Below are 27,675 nucleotides of genomic sequence, written 5' to 3'. Positions count from 1 at the left end.
TGGCCTCCATTTTGAGCATGACCGAAAAGCATGAATTTACACGTATACAAGGATTTTTAGCTTTTATTTGTTAATGCCCTACATTATTCTTGAATGTCCGCCATTTTGAGCATGGCTAAGAGGGTTTTTAGCTTTTGTTAATGCCCTACATTATTCTTGAATGTTCTCCATTTTGAGCATGACTGTAGAGCATGAATTTACATTTACATGAATGTTTTTAGCTTTTATTTGGCAATGGCCTACATTTTTTCCCCCTTGAGTGTCCTACGTTTTGCCGCACCTCCTTTGAGGTTAGGACATCACCCTGTCTCTATGGCAACCCTGAGGCGAACCTATCACAGGGGTCCAAAACACACTGCAGAAATAATCCAGTTTGATACCACTTTAACTGCCCTGGCTAAGGAATCTTGGGAATTGTAGTTTATTGTGGCACCAGAGCTCTCTCTCTCTCTCTGACAGAGAAGGGCTAAATGCCTCACAAAACTGCAGTTCTCACAATTCCCTAGCACTGAGCCAGTGTGTTTTGGAGCAGGGTTTCCTAGGCAAGAGATGGTTTGTGAGAGAGAGTGCCTTCCTTGCCCTACGTGAAAGAGCTGGCGTGCTCCTTTGGGTATGTGACTGGAGAGACAGCTGGACTGAAATGCAAGTGAGCCGCGGCTGGATTAACCATTAGACTAGAACTCCCGGCATGCAGCGCGCGGCGCTGACCTCCGCGTTGCATCCTGGGAATTGTAGTCCTGCCGGCCACTGTTATGCAAAATACTGCGCGGCGGTGATAAATGGAGGGGCGGGGACAGAGAGTTGGGGGCGTGTCCCCGCGGCAGCCGTTGTTGTAGCGGAAGTGGTGCTCTCGCGCGCGCCGCTCAGGGAGGCAGGTGAGCAGCTCCTGTATCTCTCTCGCTCCTTTCTCCCCTCCCCCTCCCACCTGTTCATTAGTCATGAGAGGAGGAGGAGGAGGAGGCTCCCTGAGGGGAAGGAGCCCTCTTCTCTGGGAGACCCTTCAGGGACTCCTATCCTCTCAGGCCCAGGGGTCCTCTCCCCCCCCCCTCCCGTCCTGACTTAGGCTGCATCCACACTGCAGAGTTAATCCACATTGACAGTGCTTTAATGCCCATGGCTCAATGGTATGGAATTCTGGGAATGGTAGTTGGTTGTGGCACCAGAGCTATATATTGGGAGAAAATATTTGGCTGCTGCTGATACTACTACTATTTTATATATCTGGAGAGAGTATTTGACAACTACTACTACCATTTTACATATCTGGAGAGAGTACTTTACTACTGCTGCTTTTATATATATGGAGAAGGTACTTACTGCTACTTCTTTTATATATCTGCAGAAAGTATTTGTTGCTGCTCAAACTACTACTACTACTACTAGTAGTATATATTTGGGGGAGGAGGAGTATTATATATAAACTACTAGTAGTAATTTATAGTAGTACTATAAACTATTAGTAGTGGTAGTAATATATATCTGGAGAAAATATTTGGCTACTACTACTTTTATATATCAGGAGAGTGTGTTTGACTACTACTGCTTCTTTTATGTACCTGGAGAAAGCATTTGGCTGCTGCTACTACTACTGTTTTATATATCTGGAGCAAGTATTTGACTACTACTGCTTCTTTTATATATCTGGGAGAAAGTATTTACTACTACTACTTTTATATATCTGGAGAAAGTATTTGGCTACTACTATTTATTATGGCAAATAGCCAACATCATTATCTGGCTATTAATCATGGAAGAGAGCCAGTGTGGTGTCATCCTTTGAGCCTTGGACTCTGACTCTAGAGACCAGGGTTCGAAGCTCGGCTCGGCTACAAAAACCCACTGGGTGGCCTTGGGCACGTCACACTCTCTCAGCCTCAGAGGAGGACATGGCAAACCTTCTCTGAAGGCACCAGCCAAGTAAACCCTGTGATAAGGTTGCCTTAGTGTCTCCATTAAGTCAGAAACGACTTGAAGGCAAGCAACACACACACACACACGCACACACACAGAAATTTGATGACACCTCTATAGTATTTTCCTTTATTCCTCATAATAACACCTCCTTAAACAGGGCTATCATGTCACCTCTTAACTTTCCCTTCTCCAGGTTGAACATACCCAACTGCCTACGTCGCTCCTCATAGGTTTCTAGACCTTTCCCCATTTTAGTACTTGCACAGGAGACTGCCAGCGACTACCATGTGCTGTAGTTTATGTTTCAGAGACAGAACCTTGTGTATTCCTTGGCAGAGAAAACCTTATGATATTAATATTCACCAAAAGTTGACAGGTGTCTTGAAGGCATATTGTTGTTCCTAACTGCATTCAAATCGACCCCGATTTATGGTGACCCCATATATGAGACATTTCCAAGATTGAAGTTGAAAGCTTTCATGGCCAGAATCCATAGTTTTTTGTGGGGTTTTTGGACTATGTGGCCATGTTCTGGAAGAATTTATTCCTGACGTTTTGCCTGCCTCTGTGGCTGGCATCTTCAGAGAACGGTAGCATGAGGGTGTGGGGGGTATATATACTGGTTGAGAGGAAGTGATTTAAATGTTAATCTCTGTGTTGGTCTGTTGGTAAATGGCGAGGCCTCAGGGCAGGAGGATATGCCAGGAGGATTTGTGTCTATTTAATTAGTGATCCATTGTCTGCTGGGAAAACACCTGACCCTGGGCGATAGTCATTTGCATGTCCGGAGCCTTGATTTTTGTGTTTTTCAGGACTAGTAGCCAACCCTCAGGGTTTCCTCTTTCCTGTTGAAGCTGCCCAGGTGTTTGTGGATTTCAATGGCTTCCCTGTGCATTCTGACCTGATAGTTGCTGGCATGGTCCAGAATTTCACTGGACCTGCAGACTCAGGCCTGTGACCTCCCTGATTGAGTCTAGCCATCTAGTGTCCTCTCCCTCTTTTTTCTGCTACCTTCTACCTTTCCTTGCATTGTTGACTTTTCTAGTGAGTCATGCCTTCTCATGATGGGGCCAAAGTTCAACAGCGTTAGTTTCATCATCTTGGCTTCCAGGGAGAGCTCATGTTTGATTTGCTCTAGGACCCTTCTTAGCAGTCCACAGTATCCACAGAACTCTTCTCCAGCACCATATCTCAAATGAGTTGATTTTCCCCCCCTTATCTGCTTTCTTCAGTGTTCACTTCTCACATCTGTACATGCTGATAGGGAATACAATAGTCTGGATTATTCTAACTTTAGTGTTCAGCTGTATGTCTTTACACTTTTGGATCTTAGCTAGTTCTTTCATAGCTGATCTTCCCATACCCAGTCTTCTGATTTCTTCATCTCTGTTTTGATCAATATTTGATCTGAGGTATAGGAAATCTTTAACTACTGTCGTGCCTCCATTTTCACGGGGGATCCATTCCGGGGACACACACACATCTGTGAAAACGGAAATCTGCCGATATTCAAGCCTTATTGGCTTGAATGGCAGTGGGCACCCACCCCATTTTAAGTCCCTCCATTTGCCCCTCGCGAGTAAGCAAGGGATGCGGAATCAAAGTCTGCACAAATGGCAGGATGACTGTGTTTCCATTTCCTCATTATCTAGGTCTGTGATCATTACGTTGGGGCCTTATTATCTGCTGGGGTTTAATTCCAGGATCCCCCGTGTATAACAAAATCTATGGATGCTCAAGTCCCATTAAATATAATGGCAAAACAAAACGGTGTCCCTTAAATTAAATGGAAAAATCAATGTTTGCTATTTAGAATTTATACTTTTTTTGAATATTTTCAAGCCATGGATGCTTGAATCCATGGATAAAAATCTGTGGATAAGGAGGGCCAACTGTATTAGTGTTTCCTTTATATTCAGCAGTAAGCCTGCCTTTGCACTTTCTTTTTGAATTTTCCTTGTTAATTTTTTTCTGCTTTGGGCTATGTCTCCAATAATCCATGAGAAATTAATGCTTTGGTCTTACTGTTGCTACAGTCTTCCATGTCTCCTTTTTTGCGGATTGGGATGTATATTGGTTATTTCCAGCCTATTGGCTGCTATTTTATTTTTCATATTTGTTGACATATTTTTGTTATCACTAGAGTTGATTCTGTCAATCAACCTTTTTTCTTCTTCTTAGTCCTATAGAACTGTTTATACTCATGTATAAGTCTAGAAATTTGTAAGTACTGTATTCTTTGGCACTGTTTTCCTTTACTTCTTCCTTTACAACCTTCATTGCATGTGCCTATGTTTTACCCCTGACTTATCCACAGGTCATATCAAAATCCAGAATTTTGGCCCCAAAATGTGCCCTCGACTTATATATGAGGTCAACTTATAGTTGAGTATATGTATGTAGTAGAAGGCATATACACATATACAAGGGAATAAATTGGAATTGGGGGAAGGTTGAAAAACCTTGTGTTTTTCACATAGTATAAACATGAACTGGAAAAGTCCCAAACTAGAATAAAATGTTTTTCTTCCTTAAGATAAAGGATGTGCTGACTCTAGTCCCATTTATTGTGGAAAGCCTTGGTTTCCCCACTGTGGTATATTATACGTCTGGCCTATGGATAGTATTTTATGGGAGGAATCATAGAATCATAGAGTTGGAAGAGACCGCTAGGGCCATCCAGTCCAACCCCCTGCCATGCAGGAAATCCAAATCAAAGCATCCCCGACAGATGGCCATGGAGATGGAAATGAGAAGCCAGTGGAGGGATGAGTGTATACCAGCTAAGAATCTTTCTTGTACTTAATCATGTGCTCTCAAAACTTGCCACTGAAATGTTTTTGTGGGCACAAAGCATCTTTTAAAATCATAAGGGAGCAATGCCACACTCCTTAACACTGAATAAGAACTGATCATGCTCAGCAGCCATGTTATGTTGATGGTCTGTTGGGAAAAAAAGAAATATAAAGCTGAGGGTGGAGGGATGGAGTACTTTGTAAGAGAGCATGGTCAGCTAGAACCTTGAACAGGCGATACACCACACTACATGATTTTCTTGTGGGACCCATTTGTGTGATTCTACTCTGAACAAATCTTGCCAAGAAAACTCTAGGGTAGGTTTGCCTTAGGGTTGCCGTAAGTAAAAAATGATTTGAAGGTACACAACAACAACAACAAACAAACAAACTAGTGTTAATTTGTTTTATTTAGGATAACAACTTCAGTAGTAGAAAGTAACATTACAGTCTAAAAAGGCCCTATAATTTCATCTGGAGTGTGAAGGTTTTTATTTGTTCCAGAGTTTACCATGACCATCTTTAAAATATCAAAAGAGTAGCAGGAAGAAACTGACAATATAATGAACTATATTACAGCAGTTTCTCAAATCTTTAAAATATCGGCATTTTGAAATTGTTTTTCCTTCTCTGATGGAATGGATTGTTTTAGCCTATGGTTACAACTGAATGAGAGAGCCAATCCTCTAATAGTTTGGCAGGGCTCTGGTAGACAAGTGTTCAAATTTCCCCTCAGCTATGGAAACCCAGTGGGTCATCTTGGGCAAAGTCACACCCTCTTTGCCTCAAAGGCAATGGCAACACACACACACATACATCTTGTCAAGAAAACTGTATGATAGGTTTGTTTTAGGGTCACCATAAGTCTAAAACAATTTGAAGACACACAACCACAAAAAACAAAAACTCAGCTTAGCCACCTTTTTGCCCTCATGTTTGTCAATAAGTATCATTAAAAGTGTGTGTGCATATGTACCTTTAAGTCACCTGCCTTATGGCGATCCCATGAATCTCATAGGGTTTTCTTAGACAAGGAGTACTCAGAGGTGGTTTTTGCCAGTTCCTTCCCCTGAAATATAGTCTATAAATTAAGAATATAAACAGGGTTTCACAGTTCTCACATCCAGCATATACAGAACTTCTTATACTTTCAACTCGTGTCTGCACTGCATAATCCAATATTAGGTAGTGCTGGTTGGCAGTGGCTCTCTCAGGCCTTGGGAAGAGGTATTTTAACTGGAGATGCTGTCCAACCACTTTAATACCGAAGAGGTTGACACCAGTGTCAGTTCTAAAATAATTTTCCTAGCTATCATAGGCAGTTTTATGTAGAAGAGTAAAATTTTGTGAAGCTGTGTATTAGCACATTTTTATTGCTTTTCTTGTATTTATTGCAGATTGAATAATGGAAGATTGGCTGAAGATGCATAGAAGATGGTTAAAATAGGAAATGCTTGTTTAAAATAGCACGTGAATTACATAATACTGCACTGAGAATGTAGGGTACTTTCCAAAAATGCTAGCACCCTTACTCTGCTGTCCAACAGGAACTTTTAATGCTTTTTAAACTACTGTACCCATGAAGTGAAAGCACTAGTGTGTCCTGAAGAATTAAATATTTAGGACAGCTGACCTATGGCGTTTTGGAGGAAAGCCACCCTTTCTCGAGTTGAAAATCCTTGTTTCCTGCTTTTCCTGATAATCTTTCAAGCAATATTTATCTTGATACTATACAGAGGCAGCTCTTCAGTTGTGCTTCAGGATCATTTAGATATGCCTAGCCCAGTGGACTATTCAAAAACACAAGATGTGTATACAAATCTTAGTTTGTATACTCCTGCTCCTGATAAAGCAACTATGCGATACTGCACATCAGACACAGTGATGAATGGTATGTATAAAATGCAAAATAAAGATACAGTACTATATTTTTTTCAGTCCTAGGGCTTTAAGTTGATCTAGATCCATGCAACAGCCTAATCATTTAACACATGAAAACTGTATGTGAAGGTTATGGACACCACCCAACAAGCTGATTCTGTCATCGAACTTAGAGGAAGGCAGTTCTCCCTCTCCAGCTGCATCTGCACTGCAGAATTAATCCAGTTTGACACCGCTTTCAATACTGTGGAAGTCTGAGATTTGTAGTTCTATGAGATATTTAGCTGCCACTGTCAGAGTGGTCTGGTGCCCCAACAAATCCCACAATTAAAGTGGTGTCAAACTGCATTAATTTTGCAGTGTGGCAGCAGCCTTTCTGCAATCCCTCATGTCCTAAAATCCTGCTTTGGAGGGCTGGGAAATCCCATGAAGCAAAAAAGCAGGGAGAGAAAGAAAGTCCAGCTGCCACTCTGAGGGTATCATTGGATTTCTATCTATATAAGTATATAGATATTGGGTAGTTGTGCTGGGACAGGCCCCAGTTGTGATTGACATACAAAAGAAAGCTCAATGTTAATTACAGCTATTCACATAGGTAAAATTGATGAAAACAGAACTTTTTGTCTGTTTTTTAAAAGAGAATTTTTAAAAAATCCATCTGTTTGGCTTTTCTAATGGTATGATTGCAGACTATACAGTTGCCCCTCCAAGTCTGCAGACTTGAAATGTGCAGACTTGAAAATCCACAGAGGGACAACTGCTATTAGCCTTAATGGGGCGTGTGCCTGCATTGCGGGCCCCACATACGGGTACCCCATTCAAGCCTATGGGGCTTGAATATGCGTGAGATTTCGAACTCGTGAGGTGGTCCGGATTATCCAGTGTCTGTGTAATAAAAAAATCTGTTTCTCTTTCTATGCTTTGGCCTGTTACAGACAGCCAAAAGCTGCTTCGAGTCACAGTGGAGGTATGGTGTTTCAATGATGCATGCATCCTAAGAGTCCCAGAAGTCGACACCAAAGCAAACCACGCCCAGTCTTAGTATGGCTGGAGTTTGCTTTTGGTGACTTCTGGACTCTTAGGACGCATGCATCATTGAAACACCATACCTCCACTGTGACTCGAAGCAGCTTTATTTTGGCTGTCTGTAACAGGCCTTTGAGTCAATAGGTAACATCATACATTCTTGTGACCACCTCTGTTACTATTATCTTTGTCTTCTTACATGTGTCATATACAATTGTTATGTTGGGATCTGAGTTACTGCAGGAGACGTGAAGTTGAAATTGGCTAATGTTTGAATGGACCAAACAGTTATTGCCTTTGGCTACTTGCTAAGCTTTGTTCAAGATGAAGAATTAATGAGTAATATTGTAGATAGAAATTATTTTGTAGAATCAAACAAAGTAGAAAGACAGTGGAAAATCTGAAATACCATAAAGACAGTCAAAATATCTGTTTGATAAGGGCATCTGAGGATAGGTCAGTCATTATTCTTTTGTAGTGAATCTATACAATAATGTGTTTATGTCAATTAATGTAAATGTTTTGTTGGCTTCTAAGATATTTTTGAGATCTTTCTATATTATAGCAATATTTTGTTAGTAAGAATACTTTATTTTAAAAAGACCTAAGACTGAAGGAAGAACATGAAATATCTGCATGATGTCTATGATTCTATGATTCTAGCTTAGTGATTGCTAAAGTTTTAGTGTAGTGTCTAAAATCTTTTGAGAATATCTGATACTGTTGGTATCAGTAAATAAACAACATGAATATTATTTTCCTCTTAAAGTGGTGAGCAAAGATCAACTGTAAATTATAATCTGATTTGGTAAATGTACAGCACATGGTTTTTAGAAATAAGGGCCAGAGATTCATACTCACATTAGGCTGACAAGAGATCTTGTCATTCCAACTTATTGCCTTTGCCATTCATGTTTAGGAGACACTGTGTTAAATTCTTCTGATATATTTGTTTTGATGTTATCCATTTTTATCATAATAAAAATGTGCAACCCATGTTTTGGGAGAGGTTGCATTTCTTTATGTTGTACTGGTGGCAGCAACTGCCTTTTTCAGGGAGAGGGTTTTTGTGTAGCAGTTTATTTTTCAGGATATAGTCCTCAATATCCTGAAATGGGTATCAGAATACAGATTGTGCTTCAGTTTACATGTAATAGAAATTAGCATGCAGTAGTGTTTCTTTAAATACAGTGGGCCCTTTGTATATGTGGGGGATCCATTCCGGATACCACCACCCCGCATATGGCAAAAAACATGGGACCTCAAGTCTCATTGATTCCTATGGGTGCACGCGCCATTTTAACTCCCCGGGCTTGCCATGCATGGAAGCTTAAATCCACATATGGCAAGCCTGCCTATAATGCGGGCGCGCTGTACATGTCTAATGTTTAAGTTGCTGTCTATACTTTTATAAAGTGTGACATTTTCCATAACTACCTCTAAGTAGCTACCTAATTTTTTATTTCTTTTGTTCTGTTGTTTATTTCAGTGTCTGCTTTTCCTATTGCTTTGCAAGCTTGCTTACATTAATCTTAGACCTGCTTCAGGGTAAAATACCACTGATTAATCCAAGTGCATTTTACTGTGACTCTTGAAAGAATGGGCTGTCTGCTGAGGTAAAGTTATGTGATGATCAATAAGCTGTACTTTTCAGGAGCATATCTAAAATCTGAAAAGGTGATCTGATAGTGTCTATTGCCTTTAGGCTTGTTGTGCTGGCTGAAAACTGGAGAATGAATAGCAGCCTGTTTTTAAATCCAAAATTAGGCTTCAGAGTTTTCTTTTTATCCAATTTGCTGTATCCATCAGAATTTATGGAGATGATCAGCTGATTGATCCACTGCAGTTGCTGCTGCTGTTGTTCCAAAGACATTTGTATTGACCAAGATTCCAAGATGACCAAGGTTCCAAGACAAAGCAGCTTGGCAAATAACTATGCAAGCCATTTTCTGGAGCTGCTATGCAGAGGAGCCTGTTGTCATGGATATAGCTAAAAGGGTGCACCACTGGCTGCTATTAGTGCTGCTACCACAGGGTAAGTCAGCATAATTGAGTCAACTAGCTTGAAGCAGTGAGAACAGATCTTTCCGTTGCCTTTTCACAAAGGTAATTAGTGCAGAAATGAAGATTGCTTTTAAAACTGTGGGAATAAAAGAATACTTCTTGAATTCAGTAAATAAATTACTAAATTACTAATAAATTTTTGTTTGACATCTGTCTATACATAGTATACTGGGGACAGGTATAACCTGCTGTGCTGCTCTTTTTTGCAGTACATTTTTGCTTTTGATTTAAAATAGATGCTCTTTATAGCATCTTACAAAAAAATGGGGGTGGGGGAAAGAAAAATCCCTAACACCAAAGGTCTACTCTGTGTTAAAATGTAATGTTAAACCATGCTTTAGTGTTGTGGAAATGAATTTAACCTTTCCCTGGGTTCATACAATTCCATACTCCTACAATACAGCCACAAAGAAGTTTTGACTTCCATTTTAGATCGACTACAATTTGTTGCACTGCCCCAACCCAGACAGACTATTGCTTGATCTTACGTTACTTGGTATTCCCAGGAGATATTTTAGGCAGCTTCTTATCCAAGCATTAAACTATCTGCTGCTTTTTAAAAAGATCACTGGATTGATTAGTCAATTTTCTTAGTTAATACTCAGTTTTACATTCATCTGAGATACAACTGCAAAATGCCATTTTAGCCCACCCACCCTATGAGAATCTTTGGCTTCCTGAGCAAAACTGATGACTTCCAGAATGTGCATACCCAGTATTAATCCATCTTCTTATTCATGACATATCATCAACAGATGTGTAAAAAAAAATCCAGATAGGAAAAAAATCATAGCAGTTATGGTGCAGCTATATCCCAACAAGCAGGTGAATTCAGAGTGGAGATCACCACATGCACACTGCTAACTCAAAACGTCTCCACATTGATAGATCCTTCGTATACTTTAATTTCCACCACAAGTAAATACTGTAGGAAAATCCCACCAACTCACTACAACGAAGTGCATCACTAGTTGTGTGGAAGGGCTGAAATGAAACATGGGCATTGATAAGGTCAACATCTGCAAACAGCATATTCACAGTGTATTCTTGTGCACATTTAGACCATCATCATTAATCATCGAGTTCATTCATATTTTTGGGAAGAATGTTTCTCTGAGTTTAATGTAATTAGCTCCAAGTTATGCAAATACATAGGGCCTATAAATACTGTGTGGATGGATACTTGATGGACTTGATTCTGCATGAATGCAGGCAGATCAATGTCTTGATTGAGATGAAAGGAAGAAGTAATTTTGGTAAAAAGAAAATGTCGTGTCTGAGGACAGCCTTCTCTCCATGAAAACATAAGTAGGGTTGGTTAATTTGTAGAGCACAAAGCTCCCCAGCTCTCCTGGCAGAGGTTATGGCTACTAGGCAACCTTTCAGGTGAGTAAGTGAAGACTGCAAGAAGCCATCAGTTTGAAGGGTTTCCAAAACAGTTGGGATAATATTGATTCCATACTCTGTGTTCAATTGGTCCTGAATTTGGTGGATATAAGTTCCAATAAACCTTCAGGAACATCTTCACCAGGGGATCCTGGACTCATCTGGCACTCTTCTTCCAGCATCACCTTTCTCTTTTGGCAACAGGCTGGCCCATTATTACCATCTCTGATTGGCAATTACTACAGACACTTGGGTCCTCAATATTGTACAGAGGGAAGGCATATACCAGTGGACCTCACCAGTGAAACAGGAAGGCATCACCTTGTAACTTCCCTTTATGAGTTCTGGAGCAGAACTCTTGTTTTTGTTGAGGAGTCCCCCAAGTTTGGAAGACCATGCAAAGGATATCAGGATGGCTCATCCAGTCATGGCATGAATCCAAAGGATATGCTCGGGGCATCCACATGCTCAGGAGACTGGATGAACAACATCTTCAGGCCAATTAGCAGGTGAAAGGATGAATGTGAAAATGAGGTCCCAGGTGAAGTTGCTGCATGAAGAGATGCTTTAGGTGAAAGTTGGTCCTGATGATGAGAGGTGATGATAAGGAACCTCATAATGGTGATCAAAATGAGGATTGTACACCAAGTGGTATCCACTTTCATCATAATAAATCTGAGAAGGAGAACGATCATATGGCTACTATGTTCTCTATAACACTTTTTTCCTTTTGGTTAATCATTTTTTTCTTGAGCTTTCTCTGACATTTCTACATAGCTCATTCTTTCAGAGTTTGAGATCCTTTACAAATTTAGCAGAACTATTTTGGTATTGGAAACATCAAATAGGACATAATTGAAATTTTAAGTCCACGTTAATTGTGACACAGAAATAAAGCAATGTTTCTGTTTCTAGTGCTGAATGTGATATTTTTATATATGCAAACTGTAATGTGTTGGGTTACACTGTTCACTCAGTTGTAAGTTTTATATGCAAGTCTGTTTATTGGCTGAATTGCTGATCAATTCACTTGACTACTTTTGACTTTCGGCAATAAGTTTTATAAATCCATCATAATCTACAGTACTAAGAACTTTTGTATCCTTCTTGATGGCCTACTGAGTTATACTTCACTGTTCCTTTGCTTTTCTAAAATTAAAAAGGCTTTCGATAACATTGTGGCTTTACTGAATCTTAACAAGACATCTTCATTATTAAATTCTTCAGATTTTAGATGATTTACAAAATCATAGACTTGGCTTTGGGAAACCCAGCAGACTATTTGCCAGTTCCAGCTGCTGTTTAATTTTCAGCATGAGAGAGTTTGCTGTTGAATGTAGATAAAGTTCCCTATGTGATAGTAATCTTAGATTCAAGAATATGTCATAACAAGGAGCTTTTCATTATCCTCTTCGCTCTTTTGTGCATGAGACTTTATATACAGTATAGGGATGTATTATTTAGGATTTCTTTTCAGACTCAAAAAAGCTGCATGATACTGACTGGAAAATACAGCATTGATCATAGAGTTCAGGATCCTCTAAGTCTTTACATTTTTAAAATCCAGCACAGAAGTGAGGATTTTTTTTTCTTTTGTTATATTACTTTAATTTTGTAGTTGTAATGTAACCTTTGTGAGCTTCCCTGGGAATCTTTTTTGCCACAAACAAGCATAGAAATTTGTTACAATACCGTTTAGAGCAACATAACATTTAAAGTTTGAGGTTAATTCCTGACAAAAATCTTTTCATCCCAAAAGGAAGTCTCTGGTGAGACTTCCTGTGCTGCTGAAACTAACAATTTATCAAATCCTAGCAAATTTGTACGATTCGTATAGAGCAGGGAATTCCACTGTTTCAGTACATAATTTTTACTAAAAAAAATAATATGTATGTATTAAAAATAATTGCATTAATTACAAAGTAGGAGGTAGTATCCTTCCAAGTAATTCTACCTGTAGTAGTAATCCTGAAAAGAATATTAAGACTAGCACTCCAAGGTGGTGACAAAGTATTGCAGTCTAATTCAATTGCTGGTTTCATAGGGTAGAATCATTAAATGAATGATATATTTGCATAAGTGCTGATTTACCATTCAGCAATTGATACTGTGGATCTACTGCAGTTGAGAGAGCCAGTGTGGTGTTATGGTCTAAGTGACTGATTCGGACTCTGGAGACCTAATCCCTGCTGAAATGCTAATCAGCCTTGGAAGCCCACTGGGTGAACTTGGAAAGCTTACACTCTCTCAGCCTCTCTCGGTCTTGCCAAGAAAATCTTATGATAAGATCATCTTAGATTGGAATCAACTTGAAAACACATAATAACTACAAACTGTAGTTGAAACTAGTAGTTGGAATTAGAACAGTGTAAAGATGAGTCTCTGGAGATCAAGGTTAGATGCGCTTGGCCATGGAAACCAACTGGGAAACCTTGGGTGGGTCAAACACCTTAAGCCCAGAGAACCCCTGCTAGGGCACCTTAGGTTTGCCATAAGCCAGAAATAACTGAAAGGCACTTTTGGTTTTTCCTACCATCTGTATGCCGATGACACCCAGTTGTATCTTTCCACCCCCGACCTTTCTCCAAGGCTTGAACAGCAAGTTTCATCATATCTCACAGCTGTCTCGCATGGATGCGCCATTGGCATTTGAAGCTCAACATGTCCAAGACGGAGCTTCTTGTCTTTCCTCCTAAGCCCACCCTTCAACACTCCTTTTCTGTCTCTGTGGACAACATTTGTATTAACCAGTCCAGCAAGCCCGCAGTCTTGGTTTTATCTTTGATTCTTCTCTGTCGTGTATCCCTCAGATCCAGACCACAGAAAAGGCTTGTAGATTCTTTTTGTACAATATTGCCAAAATCCAACCATATCTCTCCGCCTCTACTGCCAAGATCCTGGTCCATGCCCTAGTGGTCTCACGACTTGAGTACTGTAACGTCCTCCTGGCTGGGCTTCCTCTTTCTCACCTCCGTCCTTTAATTTCTGTCCAACATTCAGCTGCACGCATTATCACATCTGCCCACTACTCTGACCATATCTCTCCTTTGTTGGCATCCTTTTACTGGCTCCCCCTCCCTTTCCGTATTCAGTACAAGCTCCTGCTGTCGACGTTTAAAGCCCTCCATGGGCTGGCCCCTCCTTACTTATCAGACCTTCTTTCTCCTCACCTTCCCACCAGGGCCCTCCGTTCTGGTAGTCAAGGTCTCCTGTCCCAGCCCAGGATTTCCTCTGCCCCATCTTGGATTCGCCCCTTTTCACTCGCTGCCCCTCACTCCTGGAACCTTCTTCCCCCGCGAACAAGAGCCATCACTTCTTTAACCAGCTTCAAAACGGAGCTGAAGACCATCCTGTTCAGAGAAGTGTTCCCAGGCATTGCATAATTGTCACTTGCTATTTGATGTTCTTTTGGTGCCTGTTTTATCAAACCATTTCCTGTATTGCTATGTATTAGCCTACTAGCCTACCATCTTTCCCTTCTCCTTTTATGTCATGTCTATTTAGATTGTAAGCCTGAAGGCAGGGAACCGTCTAATTAAAAAGATTGTATGTACAGCGCTGTGTACATTTACAGCGCTTTATAAATAAAGGTTAATAATAATAACAACAACAACACAAAAGAGAAGATAGCACAATTCTTATGCAACACATGTGGCTGGCATTATTATTATTATTATTATTATTATTATTATTATTATTATTATTATTGTCATATTGTCATAATTCTCATTCCATCAGTGTGCATAGTGCATTACAGCTGTTCATTTGACAGTTCCCTACCCTTAGGCTTAATCCAAAAAGACAGGACAAAGACAGAAAGTGCAGCTGAAATATTGAAGGAGGGCCTTTCATCATTTGCTGGCTCTCTTTCTCTCTCGCTCTCTTTCTCTCTCGGCCACAGCAGGCATTTCTTGGGAATGAGACCTGCACTCCTCTGCTCCTAGTGCCAAACAATCCAGGTTTGCAACCGCAAATCAGCTTGCAGGTTCATACATAATTGATTGTTGTGCTGCAAACCAGTACCACAGAAGTACTAGTTTGGAACTTCTACTGAAGCAGAAAATGAGAAAAAGGATAAGGAACTCAAGATGAGGCTCATTCTTCTGATGCCAAACTATGATTTATGGCATATGAACCAACCCATTCTTGACAAATACTGCTTCATTTGGACTTACAGTTCAAAACCCATATGTTCTATGTACCACTTGAAGCCTATGGAAGTTGTAGAAATTTTGTAATTTAAAACTCAGACTTGAATTTATTCAGGTATTAATTCAAATTCTAATTTAGAGAGTGTGGAAACGGACAATAGAGACTGCCTTGATTTCAAATGGTAATACTGTATTGACTCTGAACACATTTATTCAACTTCTTGGAATGGGACAAATTATGTATTAGATTGTGATATCAGTGCAATACAATACAGATATGCCTAAAATTGGAACAAATTCCAGAATATTTTGAAAATGCAAACCCATAGAACTGAATTGTTTTTTTTTTAAATTAAAATTATATTGCAGGCATGATCATTGAATGACATTCTTACTGACATTAGTCATCATCATCCTTTAATTTCATACTTGTTAAATAGTTGGAATTCCTCTCGTCTTTGCCGGTATTCTGAATACAGTAGGGCCTGCTTATCCATGGGCTTGCCATCTGCAGATTTAAGCATCTGTGGACAGCAAGCCCCTGTTGTCTTCAGTGGTGGTGCCTGCATGCAGTTGCACGCATGTAGCAGCACCATTAGGGAGAATGGGACTCGAGGTCCAGTATTGGCCAATTACTATAATAATTATTATTATTATTATTATTATTATTATTATTATTATTATTATTATTATTATTTGTATACCGCCCTCTGGCAAACCAATCCGGGCGGTTAACAACAGTAAAATATAAAATATGACAATTAAAAACACTTTATCCCTCCCCCCTTAAGACAGTATTAAACAGTATAACATATTAAAACACAATATCAATGCATAAAAACAACAATTAAAAACTAAAAACCCTGATATCCCTCTGTTGATCCTCAACCATCACTAAGATGGGGCCACGGGAGGAATCAGGGAATCAGGGAACCTGGGCCGGGATGGTTAATTTGGAAAGGCCTGCCGGAAGAGATCCGTCTTGACCGCTTTTTTAAAGCTGTCTAATGATGTTATCTGACGGATCTCATTCGGCAGGTCGTTCCAGAGTTTGGGGGCAACAGCAGAGAACGCCCTCTGGGAGGTTGCCGCAAGCCTAGATTTTAAAGGCTGTAGTAAGTCCACCTAACAGTTTCATTGTCTAGCCCACATTTTACTAGCTTCTTTGCAAGAATATCATGGGGAACTTTGTGAAAAGTCTTACTGAAATCAAGGTATAACCAGCTTTATTTCTTTTTCCTCATTGCATTTTGCTGTTACTGGAATTTTCAGCATTTCTAGACTATTCTGATTATCTGTTATATAAAACTATTGAAAGTGATCACCATACTATTTAACCCAGTGTTAGTCTTTGCATTGGGTACTTTGTCTTGTGTGTAAAAAAGGGTGCCTCTTCCTTTGTGCAGTGGCAATCCTTCGACTTGCTTGAGTTGCATGAATCATTGCTTTTCTCCATGGGTATGCAGTGCCTCTCTTAGACTATCCCTTTGGCTTTAAACCAGCACATACTGTATCTGCAGTGTAGTTGAAATGCCCTTGCTGTGCTGGTGCAATGTCATGTTCAGCTACGTGCTAGCCTAGCGATTGGTGTACCCCTAGTATAAGCATGATCAGTCCAGCAGAATTGTAAGTAGCTGGTCAATGTACAGCTTTGCACCAGCCTCGCGTATCAAGGCTTCTATTGATTGTGAAAATGGAACACTTCTAATTTAAAAATGTTAATTGAAGCTTTATGACTTGAGTGGCCCTGGGAAGCTGCATTGTATACTTAATAGTGTTTGCTATGTAGAAGCAAATTGAGGATTGATTTGAAAGTTAATTTTTTTTTTCTTCCTTGAAAAAATAAGAAACATGGTGGAACTGAAAGTTCACAAAAATTTTGTAAAAAGGGAAGTTGATTACCTTCTTCATTCTACCTGCTCCATGTAAATTTTATATCCTGATATAATTGCCTTGTTCAGATGTAAGGTTTATAGAAACAAGCCTTAGATGATGTCCCCTTCCTTCCTCCAGTGTGGTTGTGATATGTTCAGAAACATATGTTTCCATTTAAGATTAACTGTAGCTTGAAAGTATATTTTAAAAAAGACTAACTGTAGCTTGAACCTAGTCAAACTATAGTTTATTTTAATAATCATTATCATGTATTTATATAGTGTCATCACTGTACATGGTATTTTACAAGATGCACAAGGAAAGGGGATAGCAGTGAGGTAGGAGATTAAGTCTGGCAGAAACGACCTCTTCTTCTCTCCCTCTGAGGCCAGAGCAATGGCAGTTGGGATGGAGGGAGGGCCTTTCCTCTGGTTTATTAAGTTGGTTTACTAACTAGAAACCACAGTTTACAAAGAAAGCCTGGAATCCTGTTGGTTAGTCTTAATTAGTGTAGACACACTGAATCAATGGTTGAATAGAGAGTCAACATGTAGATAAATCTCATGGTTTCAATGTAATTACTTTAGTTGCAGATAAGCAACAGTATTCAGGTCATAGACAGCTTAATAATAGTTAAGGAAAGGTTTCCAAAGGTGGAGAGTAAGCTGCATATGAGCCCAGGGCTTTACACTGTCTTATACTTTTATTGATAAAATATGGTTTATGTTTACCACATGCATTTTTTCAGAAGTACTCTCCCCCAGAAGAAATATTTGTGTCTGACTATGCTCCAAAGTGCCACCATCCAGGTTTGGGGAAGGATTTGTCCCAATTAATGTAAACACTGATTCTGAAACTTGTATTTCATAGTCATCTTCTCTATCATTCATACACCAACCTATCTTCTCCTACAGTTGGACCATTAACAATCACCTTTGACAAACTACCCAGTGAAAGAACAATAATTGACAAAAATCCATATGTCCAGTCAGGTGGCTGCTATAGCCCTCCTCATTGCCTGACCAATTACAAAACTGCTATCATCGTACCACACAGGAATCAGGAGAAGCAGTTGCGCCACTTTCTCTATTATCTTCATCCCTTCCTCCAGCGTCAGCAGCTTTACTACTGTATCTACTTGATCCATCAGGTAAGCCCAACCAAAGGCATGTTTGATCCTAAGCTCACATGAGTGTGTGTGTGTAAATAAATGATACTAACATCTACTAAGTGATGAATCTGGGGATATGCATATGTAATTTACTCTGCTACCAGAGATTATCTACAAAGTTCATTTTAAAAGCAAAAGTTACTTGATATGGAATCTTCTCTAGAGAGAAGAAAGATGAATTTTCAAGGATGAAACAACTTTCCAGATTCTGTGTGAGTTTACCTTTTAATCTATGCTGGTTTTTGTGCCAGACTGGGGAAATGCTGTAAGTTCAGCTTTGTCCAGACTACTACTATGGATCTTTCTGGGGAAGAAGCACTCCATTCATGTGGTCTCTTGATGTATTTTTTTTTAAAGTAATTATTGGTAACCAAGGGAATGTGCTAAAGGGAATGCCTATTAGGGAGAGGGTATTTTTGTGTCACACACATCTTTGTGTGTGAATGTGTAAATAGAATTCAGGCTTGTATCAACTATTGTTATGGGGAGTTCTAAAGTGCCTCAGATTTGTTATTTCTATGTATTCCTCCCTTAAAAGCTGTGGCCTCTTTAAAATAAAAAGAATTCTGAAAATGTCAGGAAACTTGATCCAGAATTATGATGTCCCTTTCCTCGAGTTGCATTATATGTGTATCTTTTTTTAGGTCATTAGTCCATTAGATATTCTGCCCTCTTAGTTCAGTCCCCCCTCCCTTTTCTTTCCTTATCCTTGAACCTCTTCCCAGTGTTCATCCTGCATGTCTGAGGTGTTATCCCACCCAACCAATAATGCTGGATCTTCCATCACAGATGTTGGGCTGCACAGTGTCTGGTTTCCTCAACAAGGATCATTTTTAGTAAAGCATGATTGATTCAACCAATCACATCATTATCTTCTGTATCAAAGGAGTGATAGAGTCTACATCTTATGAGGAGACATTGCCTTCTTATCACTTTATTCATTTATTTAATGGTTGAATTGCTCGTTCTCCTGCCAGGCTGGAAGTGGTCCATTTAACCGAGCAAAGCTCCTTAATGTCGGAGTCCGTGAGGCCCTAAAGGATGATGACTGGGACTGCCTGCTTCTGCACAATGTGGATCTCATTCCAGAGAATGATTATAATTTCTATGTCTGTGAGGAATATTACCCCAAACTCATGTCCTCTGCCATTGATGTGTTCTATTACAGGTAATTTCATTTTTATTATATTGAGAATCTTCAGTAAAATGAGGGCAGATATTCTTATGTGAACCAGTGCTCCTAGAGAATAAAAAATGAGCTAAGGAAAAGATAAAGGGGCTTTCTTTCACCATGTCTTTTTAAACTGAATAGCTGATGTAAACTGTAAAAAACTGATGTTAGATTTTATATGCCCTTCCATTTTTAACTGGTTTGTGGAATTCTTATTATCTTTTTCTGATTTCAAATGTTTTATCATTTAAGGAAAGCTTAAATATCAGAATGTGTGGAAGATGATAAAGTTAAAGTTATGCTAAAATTAAAGCTAATTTCTTATTTAAAAATGTAATAGTGCTGGTGTGAAGAATGTGATGTTCTTGAAACTATTGGTCAGAATGATGGAAGGTGAGAAACCTTTTAGGGAACAAGTGGGTCTACTGGCTATGCATTTCCATGTTGTCATCATAAGTATACACATAACAGAACATAAATAACTTATTAGAAAAGTTACTGCATGTGCATCTTCTATTTGGCACTTTCGGCTTGTATGTATATTTTCTTATACATATGTTCTATGTATAAGAACATATATTAAGTTCAGTGGTATTTACCTGTGTGTAGATATGTTTATAGGCTTATACTGCTCATTGGACGAGTGTTTTGATTAACAACCAGTTTGCTTCTGGTTGGATTTATCTTCTTAGAGAGCCACATTCAGCTTTAGTATTTTTCAAAGTAGACCCACATAAATCAATGGGAATTTAATTTAGTTGTGGCTGACAGGAGCCATTCATTTAAGTAGGACATACATTATATTTGGTCTAGAAAGCTTTATTGCTGTACTTTAAACAAAACAGTTTAAAAAACTAGTTAGCTTCTACTTTTGCAAGAATTACATCTTTGTTTTACAGAAAAACTAGCTCCCTTATAGAGGCAATTAAAAATAGGTACAAGTTCCAGGTCAGAGGAAAGCAAAGGCACAAACCCTCTTGATAGGTTTGCCTTAGGGTTGCCATAAGTTAGACATGACTTGAAGTCACACAATAAAAATGAATTCCAAACTACTTCTGTTTGTCATAACAGTATTTTAGCAGTTGAACTCAACTCTGCTTTCATCTTTTAGGATTATGTCCAAAATTCTTCTTAATGTCTTTGATCATTTCCTTCCCAAGCTTTGCACCTCCAGATGTTTGGGACTTCAGCTCCCAGAATTCCTGACTGTCAATCAAGCTGGCTGGAGCTTGAAGTCCAAAACACCTGGAGGGCAAAAGTTTGGGAATCACTGCCCTAAACAGTATTAGTTTGAGGAATATGGTTTTAAAAACTTTTGAAACACTCTTAGCACTATTTCATTTCTGTGAAAGTATTGTGAACAACTTACCCTGATAATCTTTGCCCAAGGTATTTGCCTTCATGTCTGGGTAACATTCTGAAATGGCTGTACTAATAAAGCTATCAATTTGGATAAGGCAGTTGTTTTGTTCCCTGAAATTACACATACTTAATCAAGAGTTACTTCTGTTTATCCAAATAGGGCTTACTTCCATCTTAATTATATGTAGGATCATAGTCTTAACACTGGGGTGCCACAACATTCAAACAACTGAACTTAGTGCATAATGATGCCATTAATTTTTTTATTCCATAAGTAATACACTCATGTTTGGTACTTTGGCATGGAGCAATGCTTTCTATTCTAGTATAACTGTGAGTGCTCTCTGCATTAATATGAAAGCCATTGCTTGTTGATGCTGCATGTGGAACTAAAGAAAAAGATGACAGTCTATTATAGAGCCATCTGCAAGGCAAATCTATGAGGTGTTTTGCTTTAATCCATGCCATGCAAGGTTGCTTGCAAACTCCCCTGAATTTATTTTTCTCTTTAGCTTGCCCTATTGGTCCTTTTTCGGTGGTGTAACTGCTTTGACCCCAGAACACTACATGAAGATAAATGGGTTTCCAAACACTTACTGGGACCGTGATGGTGAAAACGATGACATTGCTGAAAGGTACAATTGCGGAACAGAGCCATTAAAAAGGGATGGAATAAACTCAAAACATAAACACTGTGCCTGAAAAAAAATAAACAAGAGCTAACAATCTATTGCTGAAGAAAACACTTGTTCAGCAGTTATTGACTAAAATACTTGATTTCATAATGCTGTAAACTGGATCGAAATATGTCCTTGTGCATGCAGACTCTTTCTCTCTCATTCACCAGTGTCATACACCTTTTATTTTAAAACCTATATAAGAAATGTCCAGTTGTTAAGTCTGCTTGCACATCCTTTTGCAGAAGCATACAAACCTATAGCACTTCACAAAACTGTTATGCAGTGAACACAGCAGCTTCATATTTTTCTCTATTCTGAACATTACAAAAAAATCATCAAAATTTAAATGGCTTATGTTGTTCAAATAATGGACTTCTCTTAAAACAGTGTGTTCTCAGAACACATTGAACAGACTTTACACTCTTTTAAAGCAAAAATAATCCAAAGACTAACTTTAGAACATCAGCCTTGTGTCTCATCTTGGGAGAAAGGCAGGGAATAAATAAATAAATAAAATGTTACAAAATGCTTTTAGGTGTCTTGTTTCGGTAGATTGAATATGATGACACACTGCTAGTAGTAGTCAAAATACTTATCTTTGAAAGGACAAATGTTTACATGAACTCTAATGAGCCTCAAGATTGATTATTTATAAATGAAGTCTTTACCAGGCAGATTTGTAGTAACATTTGAGTTATGCGCACCTATATGAATGCCAAAAATCACACATGGCTTCTTTTTCAAAATGTACACAACCCCCAATTTACCAGTTTTCTCTTTTACCAGGTTCTCTTTTGTAATACCACTTTCCAAAGAAATGTATTAAAGTCTAGGATGCGTTACAGACCGCCCCTTAGGGGCGGCCTGTAGGCGCACCTTTCCCCGCCGGATCAGAGCCTCAGTGGCCAGAGCGGCAGCCGCTGAAGCCCCGATCTGCCACTTTCCGGGCTGCGGGGAAGCAGCAAAAGGCCCCTTCCCTGCAGCCTGGAAAGGGGTGTCCTTGGGGCTTCAAGCCCCAAGGACACCCCGCGGCGGCGGGGAGAAGGAGAAAGGGGCCATTTGGTCCCTTTCTCCTTTGGTCCGCTGGGCGCAGCTGTCTAAAGGCTGCGCCCAGCGGACCAAACCAGGAAGGAGCTCCGAAATGGCGCTCTTTCCGGGGTTGCGGAAAGGGCGCCCTAGGCGCCCAGCTGCGACCCCAATACGTCACAACCGTGCCACCTCGTTTGGAGGTGGTGCGGCCGTGACGTATCGATGGCGGCGGCCGTGTGGAACAGCCGCTGCCATTTTGTGCACGCACAGCGCGCACTAGGGTTAGGGCGGTGCAGAAACACTGCCCCGCCTTAACCCTAGTACGCGCTCCACACGTACTTTTTAGCCCGTCTGTAACGGGCCTAGGACAGTGATGGTGAACCTTTTACAGACCGAGTGCCCAAACTGCAACCCAGACCCCAATTATTTATTGCAAAGTGCCACATCCCTCTGGCTTTCTAGTAAGAAACTCTGGCACACTCTATGCTAGGGCAACAGCATGTGTGCCCACAGAGAAGGCCCTGAGTGTCACCTCTGGCACGCGTGCCAGAGGTTCACCACCACTGGTCTAGGAGATGGTAAAAGCTTCAGTGTGGCAAGCTGCTGTCTTCACTGTCTCCACTCACTGCTACTTTTTTCTAGTTGGTCTAGATTTGTCCTCCCTTCTCACAGAATCAACTTTCCTGTGAGGAAGAGCAACAGGACTATTTGCTTTGAAGGGTGGATGGATGAGAGAATAGAGGTGGGTCAGTGCTTCCAGGACAGATTATACTCTTTCCCTTTCACCAGGGGATGGTTCCTGAGTTAAAGTACAGTACTAACATTAACCTATGGATAAGTCAACTCTGGTTTTTGATGTCAGTTTTTGACTAAAATTTCTAGACTTATACATGAGTATATACAGTAGTTTGTCAGTGACTAGCTGGCAAAAGGGTAGAGACAAATTTAGGGTTGTTGTAGTTTTTTAAAAAAAAAATTGTTCTGAGAGCCTTTCTGCCTGATGAGTGAAGTTAAAATGCTTTAAATAAAATATGGGAAGGAGTTGACAATGGAGGGCATATGCTGACCACATACCCATAACAGCTACTTTTAGCACCTTGCTAAAATCTTGTCCAAAGAGGGATTCTGAAAGCATTCAATCCTTTCCCGTGTGCTGTGCTAGCAGAATGGGGAGATTGAGCAAAGCCTTCTGTAGAGCATAGACCAGGGCTAACACTGACTTCACTCTGGGTTTTCTACACAGAAATCAGTTTTGAATTGAAAGGACAACTTGTTCAGCTATGTTGTGTTGTGCAGTACAACCCAACTGTGGAAGAAGGGGGCAAATAGCTGGGCTCACCTAATACAATTCCACCTACCCAGTATGAACAAATTAGCCGAACTGAACTCTACAGGATCCTGCTGTGCTGAAAATGTTTTCCCTTAAAAAGCTGTAGTGTATACAATTCAGTATATACAATTTCCTTTGCAGCTTTTAAAGGTAAAATTCAACAATTGATTCAAGTGATTTCTTATTGAAAAACACTCCCCTGAAACGTATTGTTCTTATGCTCTGAAATAACATTTTCCATTATGTCTCCATTTCAAAAGGATCCAAATTGTACAAATGAAAATATATCGGACTCCACTTGTTATTGGACGATATAAAATGGTGGATGGTAAACAACCTTCTAGTCCTTTACAGGACATTATAAGGTGACTACAGGTTTTTTCTTTTTCCACAGCCAGTTCCTGTGCATTCCTCTTCCCTGTTCAAAGGGCCAGTAAGACAGGGGACATTTGTATAGAACTGACACAACATAAAAGTACTTATCTTTAGTTGATACAAGAAGCCTTTGCAGTTCCAGCACAGTGTGTATCTATGTAATTGACAGTAGAAGGAAGCAAAATGTATTACATGCCTTGTTGGGAAACATTTCCCCAACAGAGGAGGCTATGATGTTCAGAAAACATGATTTGTGGTTGAGCTGAAAGTATTGCAAACAAAACACTTGTGATACCTGAGAACTACATAACTTGGCAGAGAAACCCGTCTTAATCTTGCCTATGCAAACTACTTCTGGCAATTTAAAAAGGATGAGGGAGGCACTCCATACATGCTCAAAATACATTAAGTCTCGAGTTTTAAAATTACTTCACAACAGTAAGAATTGTATGAAATTAGAACCATTGTTAGAGCCACAATACACATAACTAATCACAAAAAGCAGTCATAATAGTAACTTCTTAATAGGACTTTTCAGGCATTTGAAGTGGGACCCTGAAGTGAGATTTCTTTGCCATCCTCTCCCTTTGCTGTTGTGTCAGTTCAGATTTAAGTTCCCTCCCATCCCAACATTACATCTGCAGTTTGCATTGGGAAAGAAACTCTCTTTTTCTCCAATAGAAATTCCTTTTGCAATGGTGGACTCCGTCCAGACAGGGGACACAGAATATGGGAAGTGGTCACCATTTCATTGGCCAGTCTCTATCCACACTGGGTGGATAGGAGCCTGTTTAAAAGTTAGTTATTAATGTTGTAGGCATATTGTTTTGCCTGTTGATTTTGACACCATTTGAATACTTAATGTTCTGTTGGTGAATATCTTGTATTGGGAGAAAGGCAGGATATAAATTAAATATCTTCAGCCTTGTCACTTCCTTGAAAAAGCCTCCTTGTGTTTTGTGCACTTGTTAGTGCATAGAAACAAGCTTTCCCAGGGAAGGCTCCCACAAGTTGCCAATGTTTTCCCTAGATCATCCAAATGCTCGTGTCTTCATGCTTTGTAGTATACAGTAGATTGAGTATTCTTTACTCAGAATTCCAAAATATGAAGTTCTCCAAAATTGGCCACATGGGTGACACCTATATTTTCTGATGGTTCAGTGTACACAAACTTGGTTTCATGCACAAAATTTTTAAAAATCTGTATAAAATTACCTTCCAGCTATTTTATAATATGAAACATAAATTCCATGTTTAAACCTGGGTCCTATCTCCAATATATCTCATTATGTAATGCAAATATTCTAAAATGGGGGGGGGGGGGGGGGTGGGAAAAATTCCTTTTCCAACCATTTCGGATAAGGGAGGTTCAAACCGCTTAAGAAAGCTTCTTCCTTTATCAAGCTATTACACATTAAAAGGCATAAAGGAATCTAATCACACCTTTGGGACACTGCATAAGTGGAGTTCCACTTCTTCAGATACACTGTTACATTGAAGTCCATGAAAGCATTTGTTAGCAATTTCCTTTTCCTAGTTGTCCTTTAATGCTAAACAGTCTAGAACAGTTGTCTTTTTGAATATTATTGGACATTGTTGGTTATTGCATTTTTATTCTGTTATCCTTGGCTCACATAAAGTCTGCATTCTTGGTTTCCTTTTCCTTTAGGCCTGTGTTACACACTAGTAAAACATGGAAAGATGATGGAATGAATTCTCTTGACTTCAAACTTTTGGTAAAGAAGAAGCATCCTCTTTATACAAACATTACTGTGGATATTGGAGCTGCACCCATGATGTTTCCTCAGGACAAAAAAGAAGGGAATAAAACAAGTTTTGGCAATTTCTGAGCCTTTTGTAGTGTTGCAGTTGTCTTGAGAACAAAATATTATGGGGTGAGGAGATGGAGGCCTGGAACAGATAAGAAGCTTGGAGTGGCCTGTGTCCACTCCAGCCATGAGCGAGCCCTGATCGATGTGGGACCACAGCAACCAGCCGATCTAGGGGCATGCTTTATCTGCATGCCACAGTCCTGAAGCTGCCAGAAGCCGCTTTTTCTTGCCCATCTGTTTCAGGCCATAGATGTCCATCTACCTGAGGATGTAGGGTTTTTTTTCTGTAAACTACAAGCCATAAAATTCTCAGGAATGAAAACCACACATTTGACTTAGGATATAGGAAGCAACTCAATGAGCCAGGCAGCAAGATGACATTTCTACTGTCAGAGAAGTGATGGGCTAATTAATACACAGTGTTTTCAACATATCAAAACCCACAGTATCCTAAACACCTTTGTTCTGGCAGCATACCCCTGAAAAGGTACCCCAAACTCTGCTAACACTAGACATGGCCTAGTGATTTCCTTTTGCTTTGAGGTCACTGAAGGGAAAATACTATCTTCCCACGCTGCCAGTAGCAGAACTTGGGAAGCAACAGGAGGGCCTCTGTAGAATCCTTCTATGGATTACTCTGTACATGTTATAAAGTGCAGTATTTACTGAACCCCACACACTTCTTATTTTGAACAAATCTTAAGTCTTCTCCAACTTTGATGCCTGAAGATATTTTGCCCACAACTCCTGTTAGCCCGTTGAAGGGGACAAATGACCAGGGCTGATGTGAGCTGTAATCTAGAGCATTAGGAGAGATCCAGGTGGGGGAAGACTATTTTTGGTTACAATGAGTAGGAATTGTGCATCCCTTCAGATGTTTGGTTGCAACTCCCAGTATTCTCTGTCCAGGGTTGGTAGAAGTTGTGGTCCAGCATGTGAAAGGCCACGTAATTCCTACCCTAGAGTTAAACTTGTTGGTACTTGTCATTACTATCCCCTCAAACAACTGACTATAAAATAAATAGGGATATTTCACCTATTTTAAGCATCTCATTATAGCATGTTCTCCACTGGAAATCAAATTTTCCTGCAGCAACGGTAAGGCATTAAGACTACAGTTAAATGTTAACTATATTTCAAAGTATTACTTTTGTAAAAGTTTATTTTTCAATGAATTTAAATAAATTTATTGTCTTATATAAGAAATCCGACATATTGGTTATTACATTTTGACAGGAAATGGGTTTATCAACAGGTTTTACTGACTGAACTTCTCTGAGACTTCCCTATGTCCCAGCTTTTGATACACAAATATAGCAAACCAGCTATGATGAGGTAATCCTGAATCTTCATATCTGCCTCACTAGAAAGCTGCTGTGGCAATCTATTTACTCCTGAACACCTGTTACAGTAACAAGGGTCTTCCTAATGTTTCGGTAAAATCCCTTTTCTTGTAACTTGAATCCATTAGTTCATGTTCTAGCCCTTGAAACAGCAGAAAACAAGCACACTTCATCATTAACATAACATTCCTTCAAATTTTTAACTGGCTATCATGCCATTAGTAGATTTCCACCCCAATGACCAGTTCATTTCTGTTACGATCAAATCCAAAATAGATGGTCCATTTGTT

At 39.6% G+C, this 27,675-nt stretch overlaps 1 protein-coding gene across 2 annotated transcripts; it reads left to right on the top strand.

The window, feature by feature from the left end:
* Positions 1–804: 804 nt before the first annotated feature.
* LOC121925376 (beta-1,4-galactosyltransferase 3-like) lies at positions 805–27,248 on the top strand. 2 transcript variants are annotated; one of them, XM_042457451.1, is made up of 7 exons: positions 805–875; positions 6,107–6,600; positions 18,007–18,242; positions 19,241–19,431; positions 21,309–21,431; positions 24,096–24,200; positions 25,880–27,248. In XM_042457451.1, exons 2-7 carry the CDS (start codon positions 6,345–6,347, stop codon positions 26,058–26,060), a joined length of 1,092 nt encoding a protein of 363 aa, XP_042313385.1. In that variant the 5' UTR covers positions 805–875; positions 6,107–6,344; the 3' UTR covers positions 26,061–27,248. The 2 variants fall into 2 exon arrangements, with proteins under 2 accessions (XP_042313385.1, XP_042313384.1); XM_042457450.1 differs by lacking the exon at positions 805–875 and adding an exon at positions 1,155–1,309.
* The last annotated feature ends 427 nt before the right edge of the window (positions 27,249–27,675 follow it).

The sequence above is a fragment of the Sceloporus undulatus genome, chromosome 3, assembly GCF_019175285.1.
Source record: "Sceloporus undulatus isolate JIND9_A2432 ecotype Alabama chromosome 3, SceUnd_v1.1, whole genome shotgun sequence".
NCBI classification, from domain to species: Eukaryota; Metazoa; Chordata; class Lepidosauria; order Squamata; family Phrynosomatidae; genus Sceloporus; species Sceloporus undulatus.
Note: the sequence above shows the minus strand (reverse complement) of the source record. Positions and strands in the feature narration are given on the sequence as shown.